At 40.6% G+C, this 10851-nt stretch overlaps 1 protein-coding gene across 1 annotated transcript in view; it reads right to left on the bottom strand.

Moving 5' to 3' along the window:
• Positions 1–6616: 6616 nt before the first annotated feature.
• CUNH6orf118 (chromosome unknown C6orf118 homolog) overlaps positions 6617–10851 on the bottom strand; it is a 25596-nt gene continuing 21361 nt past the window's right edge. The window contains exons 8-10 of the mRNA XM_017869537.1: positions 8598–8651; positions 8438–8493; positions 6617–7064 (exon numbers count right to left, since the gene is read on the bottom strand). Of these exons, the coding sequence (XP_017725026.1) occupies positions 6971–7064; positions 8438–8493; positions 8598–8651 (204 nt within the window). The 3' untranslated portion in view covers positions 6617–6970. The remainder of the gene's footprint in view (positions 7065–8437; positions 8494–8597; positions 8652–10851) is intronic.

Genomic DNA, 10851 nt, shown 5'->3' with positions numbered 1-10851 from the left:
TCATGGATTATGGCCTCAAGGGTGCAAATAAGGGTGCTCCCTCTCTTTTTCTCTCATCGCTCTCTCTGTCTCTCATTTCTCTGTGTTTCTTTCTCTCCTCTCTCTTTCAGAAAGGAGACTAGGAAAAGACACAAATAAAAATAATAGGAGGAAAGCCAAGAGCATGCTTTGCACAAACAGGTATTAAAACTGGGAAGGAGAGAGGAAAGGAAGAACACAGAGAAGGACCGAAGTGTCAGGGGAGGAGGGAGAACAAGGGGAGGGCTTGAAGCGGGGCTCTTTTCCTACATATATGTAGCAGTTATAGGACCATTTGTTGAAGAAAATATTTTTCTTTCCCTATGAAATTCTTTAGCAGTGTTTTCAAAAAATGGTTAGTCACATGTGAATGAATCTGTTTCTGGACTTTCTACTGTTTCGAGAATCTATCATTTTTGCCAATAACACACTCTATTGATTAACTTTATGGTACATTTTGAAGTTGGGTATGGTGTATACTTGATTCTTGTTTTTTTACCTTTCCAAATGAATTTTAAAATTATTTTGTCAATCTCTAGAAACAAAAAAGTCACTTTCAAGATTTATATATCTATGAGAGGAGCTCTAGTAATAACTGAGATATCCTTCCACCAGACGGATATGAGTGGGGCTCAGAACCCAATTTAATTTGACTTAAAAACAGAGCAACGTGGCATTTCTTGTGTTTTGTGGAGCAAATAATACTAATGACATTTTTCATGCTTCTCTTCCGCAGTAGACTGTTGAGCTGCATGAGCTCCAGCCGAGGACCCCACACTGTTCCGCCCCCACGGTGCCTGCGGTCTCCGCCCAGTCCCAGTCTGCAGTGCGCGGCTCTCTGTTGACAGACTGCCAAAGCGAAGACTCACGAAAGGTTAGCTCTGCAAGGAAGATCTGTCCCTAGAGGTCAAGATACGGTAAAGATGTTCTGTGCCTCTTTTTATTTTTAATAGGAGAAATTTAGATATCGTTACCCTAATGGGAAGGAATGAATGAAAAAGCAGAATCTCATGATTTAGGGAAATACTGCCAAGCGGAGGATTCTGAACAGAAGACAATAGGATGAGGAATTTAGGGAAGAGATTTGCCTTGGTAGGAGGCTGAGGGCTCCAGAGGCCACACAGGATGTCCTTAAGAGCAGCTGCCTGGAACCAGAGCGCTGGCCTCAGCCTCTCCAAGTTCCACAACCTGAGGCAAGTTCTTCACCGCCCTGGGCCTCGGTTTCCTTGTGTGTGGAATGGGAATAATAATAGCACCTTGTCAGTGTCTTTAGAGCGGTGAACATGGCACTGCGCGATTATGATCATGTTACTTGGAAAGTGCAAGGCAGGGGCCCCTGTGAATATGGGGACGGATTATTGAGAGTGGAAGAGAAGGCACATAAAGAAGAGCCCTCTTCTCAGACGGCCTCAGTACTGCCTTCCGCAAAGTAACCATCAAGGTCGGTAGGGGAGAGTGAGCCTGCAGGGTTGAGGTGTGACCACGGAGGTGTCCCTACAGAGAAGGACACGTGAAAAGACCTCTCGTTTGCATCACTGGCCTCCGCTGACATCCTTTGTCCATGACCCTCTTCACCCGTGACCCTCACGGGGGAAATGTGATTTATGTCCAGTAGTAGTAAGGACTTGGGTCAACCTTGCTGGGCCGCCTTTGATCCCTGGGGCTTCAGCCCCCCATGGCTGGGCCAAAACCTTCTCCTCTGTAAAATGAGGACATGATTCTTCTGAGCAAAAGGCCAGCCAGATGCATCCAAGAGGTTCTAATAGTTCTGAGACCTAGGAACATATTACAGCTCTCCTATTCCTCCTGATGAGTGCTGCCGCCCACTCACCAGCTGGCTGGTCAGAATTACACATATCATCAGTTGTACTCCAGTCAGCTAAGCTGGGCAATTAGACTGATCCAGTAGAGTGAAAATCCTTGTATCCATAAATACATCACAGCACCACTAAGCAGGCATGCACCTCAGAAAAAAAAAATTGAGCTTTCTTTCAAAATCATAAACAGAACAAACGTCATCTTTCTTGTTGTTTTAAAGAAATAAAATAGCAACTAATACTGCACATCTGATATATTACTCACAGATAAGCAGATTTATGATTACTTAAGAAACTTAAATCCAATTGTTTAAATTGCTCTTCTTCCACATAGAATTCAATTATGTGTATTTGCTGAATGCTACACAGTATAAATGTGCCAAGCTACATAGAATTAAAACAAAATACCAATAAAACAAATGTGATGACACATATGGGCAGTCAACTAACAACAGTTATTGAGCACTGTATCTGCTATGTGCCAGAAAATTCATCGAAGAAAGAAAAAAATAGCTAACATATTTTAAGTTGCTCAGTTTTGAAGAAAAATTTAAATCCATTGAACACAGTATTTGCATTTCTATGACACTGAAACACTTTTAGTAGTTTGAGAGAAGTTCATCTGTAGTTTTAACAAACTGATCCTTTTATGAGAATATAAATGGCATTAGATGCTGAGTCCCATTGCACACATAAACAGGCAGAACATTATTTTAAAGTATGAACGTCAAAGAGATCAACCCTAAATGCGAGTGTTAACATTACTAATATGTCATTTTTAAGTGAGTTATGGATTATTTCCCTGGTAGCGTACATTTACATTTAAAGTGTGAGTTAATTGGGCTTGGCCTCATATTTTAAGACAATCAGTATCGGTAATAAGCAAAGATATTGAATTAAAATGGTGAGATAAAATTTCATTTTAAAGCACTATTAAGGGTCTCTACAAATTAACTAAAAGCTCATGATTCCCTCCCACTCCATGCTCTCCAGCATCTCCTAAAATCAGCACCTCCCAAAGTCAGCTCCAATTCAGTGTTCAGACACAAAACCCCCAGGCACCCTTGATTTTATGCTCTCACTCACACTTCAGACCCTAGCCAGCAGTGAGTCTGGCTCACTCTGCCTTCCACTTCTTCTCCACCTTCAACTCCTGCTCCCCACAACTACTATCTCACTCATCAACTTCTCTCTTGCAGATTCTTTTTTTTTTTTTTTCTTTTTTTGAGACAGAGTCTTACTCTGTTATCCAGGCTGGCGTGTAATGGTGCGATCTTGGCTCACTGCAATCTCTGCCACTCAGGTTCAAGCAATTCTCCTGCCTCAGCCTCCCAAGTAGCTGGGATGACAGCTGTCCACCACCACGCCCAGCTAATTTTTGTATTTTTAGTAAAGACAGGGTTTCACCATGTTGGCCAGGCTGGTCTCAAACTCCTGGGCTCAAGTGATCTGCCCACCTCAGCCTCCAAAAGTGCTGGGATTACAGGCATGAGCCACCACGCCCAGAACCCTTCCAGCTTCTATCTCTATCTTTCATTTCTGTTCCTCTCCAATTACAATCAGTACCACCAGCTGCTTCTCTTCTCCACCTGATCTCTACCTTCAACTCCTGCTCTCCCTACCTGTAATCTCCACCAGCACCATAAGACACACACACACACACAGAAACACACACCAGCACCATCACCATAACCTCTATCTCTATCTCCACCACCACTACCCCCACCCCCACCACACAGCAGTTCTTGGCCTGTAAAATTTCTAAAGTCCTGTTGAAAAGACACTGTTGGGGTCCCCTACCAAGAAGCAGTCAGTGCTCCTTGGTTATTAAGCCCTGATGTGGCTCTGGACGAAGCCCCCTCTCCACTGTCCTTGTCCCTGGGCTGGGCGTCTTTTGTCTCCCCCAGACACATCTGAAATGGAAATGGGCCTTGGGGAATGCGCCCCCTCCCCGCCCGGGAGACATACAGATTCCTCAACTTCCTTCCTCCTCGTCCTCATGGAAGGTCGGGGACCAAGGATTGTTTTAGGTTGTGAATAGTAAAGGGCTTTTCTTACCTTAATTTCCTTGGCAGTAGAACTCCTTTGAAAACTCGGTAGCCTTCCAGTCTGTTTGCGAGCCGTTAGTTCCGTGTGTCCACAGCTCCTTTAGTGAAGCTCTCAGATCTTTTTCTTTGCTTTCCCATTCTTATTTCTCATCTCTCACTCTTTTTTGTTTGTTTGTTTGTTTGTTTGAGACAGAGTCTCACAGTGTCTCCTGGGCTGGAGTGCAGTGGTGCGATCTCGGCTCACTGCAACCTCCACCTCCCAGGTTCAAGTGATTCTCCTTGCCTCAGCCTCTCAAGTAGCTGGGATTACAGGCACCTGCCACCACACTTAACCAAATTTTTTTGTTTTTGTATTTTTAGTGGAGATGGGGTTTCACCATGTTGGCCAGGCTGGTCTCAAAACTCCTGACCTTGTGATCCATCTGCTTTGGTCTCCCAAAGTGCTGGGATTACAGGCATGAGCCACTGCACCAGGCCCTCGTCTCTCATTTTTAAGTCAAAATTACCCTCCCTAGGCTGAAGAGCTTTGATGGAAAGGCCCCACGTGTAATCTACTCTTTCAGAGATTTAATCAGATCACAGGTTTTTAAAAATCTCAGCCCTTAAATCTGTGGGCTAAAAGTAGTCAGTTTTTTTCACACTGAGAGATCCAAATTTCTGACTCTATTTTTTATTTCATTTTACAAATAAACTGATCTGTCTGTATAAGCTGACCATCTTTCTTATAATGCATTATCACAACGAACCCATATTGACCCAAACAAGCTACACCGTCCTGCTTAAGTGCAAGAAGGGCTGGGCTATATTGGGAACCCACACACATACTCAGTGATCCATGCAGCTTGTTGTCAAATTACTTTGCTCAATGTCCTTATCAATTCACACTTCTTCCAGCAGTAGGCAAGAGTTTGCCTATCTACCTTCTTCAGGCATTTGGCTTTATCAGACTTTCTTTTTCGCTGTTGTTTTTCTCACAGGTCTGTGCAACAAACTTTAAGCTCCCTAAGGATTAGAACCATGTCTTCTTAATTTCTATACATCCAACTACTGGCAATCTGAAATATACTTGAATGTTGATATAATGAATGTATATAAATAAATGGTAGGATTTCACATCTGTTTTTAGAGGAAAATTTTATGAGTTCCAGAATGCATATATCAAAGCACCTGCCACAAGACTTTGATCTTGACGAAGCTTTACTATAACCTTCCTCAGATCTCTTGGAAAACTGTGCTTTTGTGACTTTAGCCAGAATAATAGCCAATCCAAAAAAGTAATTTCCAGCCCCCTCACCTCCAATACTAATCCATTCCAAATTTAATGCCTAAAGTTCCATTAATATGGAATAATGCACCCCTTTTGCCCAAAGTCCTGTTAATATGGAATAATGTACTCCCTTTGCCTAAAGTCCTGTTCATATGGAATAACACACCCCTTTTGCCCAAAGTCCTGTTCATATGGAATAATGCACCCCTTTTGCCTAAAGTCCTGTTAATATGGAATAAGGCACCCCTTTTGCCCCTATATCCTGCTCTTTTTTTTCAAACTGCAGACTCTGTGAACCTCTTGGGTATACGGTTCTCTCCTGTTTGTCAAGCTAATAAATTCAGTACTGTTTGTTTGATTTTAGTTCCAGTGGTCTTTACGCCACTGTTTGGCAATGCATACATTCATTTTCCTATATCTCTCCTGGTCATATATGTAAATGATGCAGCATGATTTGGTGATAAGAGTTTAGTAACTGGGTCAGCCAAACTTGGATTCAGATCCCAGCTCCATCATTTACAAGGTAGTTGAAGCAAATCAATTCAGCACTTCATATTTCAGTTCTCTCCCCTGTGTAATGAGAGAGATGGTACCCAGTGGACATGAATAACCAAAAGAAAGCAACTGGAACACAGAGAACTCAATGTATGCTAATAAAGTCCAGTTGATTTCCATATATGGGAAACATTTTCAGTAGCTGCCACAATTTTACTTCTAAAAGCAGAGTGAGGGGAGAAAGAACTAATGGATCTTAAAGAGAATCTGAGGAGCACACCTCCCTGACAGTGACTTCCTGATCGGTAGAAAGCCAATCTCTCTCTCTCTCTCTCTTATTTCTCTCTCTCTCTCTTTCTCATCTCTCTCACCTCAAGCTCTACTATTCCAAATTAGAATCAAATCCCTCATATGTGTACTTTACCACTTACATTTGATCTTCAAAATCGCCCTATAGGCAGGGCGTGGTGGCTTACCCCTATAATCCCAGCACTTTGGGAGGCTAAGGTGGGAGGGTCACTTGAGGTCAGGAGTTCAAGACCAGCCTGGCCAACATGGTGAAACCCTGTCTCTACTAAACATACAAAAATTATCCGAGTGTGGTGGCGCACACCTGTGATCCCAGCTACTCAGGAGGCTGAGTGAGGCAGGAGGACTGCTTGAACCAAGGAAGTAGAGGTTGCAATGAGCCGAGATCATGCCATTGCACCCCAGCCTGGGTGACAGAGTAAGACCGTCTCAAAGAAACAAAAATTCACACTATATATGATTGTCCAAAGAATTCAAGCTTGCGTTTACTCTAGATTTTTAGACTAGTTCATAGGCAAAGTGGGAATAAATAAAAATCTCAAGTCACAACGTTGTCATCAGGATCACCATCAGCCAAGATAGAAAACACAATGCTAACATAACGTTTCTGGAGCACTATATCATTTTCAATCAGTAAAGATTATTTAATTAAAGGGATATTAATTAAATCACTATCCAATTTTATTAAATGCATACATATAAACTTGAGTTGGCAAATAAACAAATTTGAGTTGTATTCAAGCAGTGCTGAATTCCTCATTCTTAGCAAATAATCAAAAGTATTTTCCACAGTAGAACATTATTAAATGAAAGTAAAACATACGTTAAGAACTAGTATTGCTGTAAATATGTATGTAGCAGTAGAAACTAATCATGTGTATGCTTGTGTGTATTTCAGTATCCTGAGTAAGATACATATACCACATTAATTTTACCAGAGATTAAAGCTGACGAAATGAAATGTATCTTTACAAATGTATATACATCTGCAAATATCCATGCTATATACATGGAAGTTAAGAATTTTCATTGGCCATTTGTTCGGTTGCTTGAACGTTATCTTCTGTGTCCTCTGATTTTACAAATTCCTTGATAAATTTCCAAAGGCCCCTTAAAATACACAAGAAATGAATACCATAGGTTAGGGAAAAATACATTAAGCATGAAAGAAAATTTCAAAGTAAGCATCTACTCTAGACACATTTACACAAAAACAGGTAAGATGAGACTTTGTAATAATTTCCTTTTTTAAAACAGATATTCTGAGGGAGTTTTGGCCTTGAATGTAACAGATTATCTAAATAGATGTTTTCCCCTGTCGCATATAGTGTGGCATGGGAAGTAGTTGTACCATGAACATATTGATATACTTTAGTCCATTCACTCTCATTGCAAGGCCATGGGACGTGCTTCCCCAGTTTTGTATTTGTAACTCTATTCCCTCTTTTTAAGAATACCCAACATGATATAAGGAAACACAAAATCTAGATCCATCTGTATGGTTCGCTTAGCACTCTATCCAATCCCTTTCTTCCATGGCTTTTTCTGCCCTATAAGCTAGAGAGTGGGGTGCTCTATGTTCTGGCCTCTCTTACAGCAGAGACTGGCCTTGGCCCATGGTGCTGGCCAATGAGATGTGGGTGGAAGCATCTGTAAAGAACTGTCCTTCCTGAATAAAATGGAAAGCCTCAAAATGAGAAGCTCTTTGCCATCTGTCATTCACCTTTCCCTTTCTTAATCCATGGAAAGCAGACCCAGTTAATGCCTGAAGACAGCCATATTGAGACTCTGAAGAGGCGGCAGCCACACTCAAAGGAAAGCAGGGAAGAAAGGTGAGGAGCCCTAGTTCCTTAATTATGTCATTAAGCCCAAGCGACCTACACCTGAAAGTCTTTTTTCCTGTTGATACAAATAAGTCTTTCCCTATTTAAATCATCAGATGGTTTTCCATTGCTCTTAATAATACCAGATCCTGAGATTCAAACTATAGTACCAACACAAAGAAAAGTAACTGTGTGAAGTATAAGCTTATAATGTAAATAATAATAAATTTATACCAATATTATACATTTAGTTATAAACAAATGATATAAATCAGCCACTTACTTTTTAAACTAGAATTTTCAGAGCAGTATTTGCATAGGCGTTTTCAAAGATTTAACATCACTAAAAACCATACAATTGGAGAAAATAAAGCCATGCCTTCCCACGTTCCTGATTCCTGCCCAGGTGAATTCACCCTCACCTCCAGCTTTATCCAATACATTCATTTATATATGACTAAACAAAGTGTACAGATTGAGGTCTAAATCTTAGACTGAGCATTCCAAAGCACAGAAAAGGATGTAACATGTGTATTTAATGTAAGCATTCATGAGTGTAAACCCTTCAAAGGTCTGTCTAGTCTAATCTAGTTTTGAATAACTGATCATGAGAATAGCATGATACTGCTCTAGTTGTTTTATCACGATGTCAATACTTACTCCTGCCCCTCTTCACTGATCTTTCCTATGATCTGCTTCACATGGTTTTCAGTAACCTACAAAGAATTACGATCAGTTGGTCACGCTTATTACACAGGACAGGCAGGCACTAGAGTAAATATTTTTACTGATAAACATTGATTCACACAAAAAAACTTACTTTTATTTTCTTCTTTAAAATCATATTTTCTGTTTCCAATTGTATAGCTTCATGCTGGAAGACAGGTTGTTTTAAATGCAATATACTTGGTTAAAATATTTGTTAACTATTTTTCTCTATTTAACAAGATTATGTGAATGATGTTATAATTTCAAGAGTACTCAATAGCACACTACTTAAAAACAGATTAAGAAACAAAGCATAAAATGAAGGACAATTAATGAGAAGGAAAGATCCTGGTCCTCTGGACAACAAACTAGGAGAGGAGGAAATTGGTGTTTCAAAATATCAGAAAATGTTAGAGAAATTCCAGAAGTGAAGAGCTCTTCACTTTTCAGAACTAATGATAGAATTTGTTAAGGAGGCTGGAAAAATATAAAAATACAAATATCACTAAATCACACACATATCAGCAATAACTGATTATAAACTGTAAGGGGAATTTTTTAAATTATCAGTTATAATAGTAATACCTCCCATAAACTCATAAGAACAAAATAACATAATTATCTTGCACCGTTATAAAAATAAATTAAATAAGTATAAAATAATCCAAAATAAGAGTATTAATATTGTAAAGCTGTCACTGTCAATATAAATATCCAAATGCATTTATAAATTCATTGTAAGCACAATCAAAATACCAAAAGTATTATTATCAGAACTTCAAAAATTAGTCAATAATGTTAATGAGAACATTCAAGATAATTGTGAACAAAATAATGATGGGCAGAGGGTATAAAGACTTGCTCTTTCAGGTATTAGATATGTTGAAAAGTATTAGCAAGTGTAACAGCTAGGCTGAATGGGGCATCATTAAGAACCAAGGCTGAGTTTTAATACTAAGTATACTACTTGCTAACTGTGACCTCAATCAAGTTACTTAGCATATTTGTGCCTCATTTCTGTACTTCAAAAAGAGGATTAATAATAGCAGCCACCTGTTAGGGTTGCTGCACATTAAATGAAACTATATTTTTTAATGTTCATAAAAGTGTCTGATACATTGTAAGTCCTCAATACATTCAGCTCTTTTTTTTTACCTGGTTGGAAATGGTCTATGTCAAATGTCGAACCAGATACCAATTACATGACAGAATAACAATAGCAACTCTATTGTATTTTCCAGTATTTGAATTAAGCAGCCAAATATAAATAAGAAGTAATTAAAGGAATATAAATTAGTGATATGGAATCTTCCTAGGGAGTTTTCTATTTCTTAGATTTGATTTATCTAAGAGGTTTTAATTATGAAAGAATAGTTTACAGAATTCTGACATATCATGCTTCAATATTTAAATTTAGAACCCATTACTGTTTAAAAATGCAATTATGAATTGATGCTTGTTCTGAGAACATTTATTTTTGAAAGAAATAAAGGAGGAGGGTGGAGCAAGATGGCCGATAGGAACAGCGCCAGTCTCCAGCTCCCAGCGCAAGCGACACAGAAGACAGGTAATTTCTGCATTTTCAACTGAGGTACTGGGTTCATCTCACTAGGGAGTGCTGGACTATCGGTGCTGGTCAGCTGCTGCAGCCTGACCAGCCAGAGCTGAAGCAGGGCGAGGCATCGCCTCACCTGGGAAGCGAAAGGGGAAAGGAATCCCTTTTCCTAGCCAAGGGAACTGAGACACACAACACCTGGAAAATCGGGTAACTCCCGCCCCAATACTGCACTTTACCAAGGGTCTTAGCAAGTGGGCACACCAGGAGATTATATCCCACACCTGGCCAGGGGGGTCCCACACCCACGGAACCTCCCTCCTTGCTAGCACAGCAGTCTGTGATCTAACGGCAAGGCAGCACCCAGGCTGGGGGAAGGGCGCCTGCCATTGCTGAGGCTTCAGTAGGTGAACAAAGCGGCTGGGAAGCTCGAACTGGGTGGAGCTCATAGCAGCACAAGGAGGCCTGCCTGTCTCTGTAGACTCCACCTCTGGGGACAGGGCACAGCTAAACAACAACAACAACAACAAAAAGCAGCAGAAACCTCTGCAGACACAAATGACTCTGTCTGACAGCTTTGAAGAGAGCAGTGGATCTCCCAACAGGGAGGTTGAGATCTGAGAACGGACAGACTGCCTGCTCAAGTGGGTCCCTGACCCCTGAGTAGCCTAACTGGGAGACATCCCCCACTAGGGGCAGTCTGACACCCCACACCTCACAGGGTGGAGTACACCCCTGAGAGGAAGCTTCCAAAGTAAGAATCAGACAGGTACACTCACTGTTCAGCAGTATTCTATCTTCTGCAACTTCT

Source organism: Rhinopithecus bieti, unplaced genomic scaffold (genome assembly GCF_001698545.2).
Source record: "Rhinopithecus bieti isolate Rb0 unplaced genomic scaffold, ASM169854v2 scaffold_3948, whole genome shotgun sequence".
Classification (NCBI taxonomy): Eukaryota; Metazoa; Chordata; class Mammalia; order Primates; family Cercopithecidae; genus Rhinopithecus; species Rhinopithecus bieti.
Note: the sequence above shows the minus strand (reverse complement) of the source record. Positions and strands in the feature narration are given on the sequence as shown.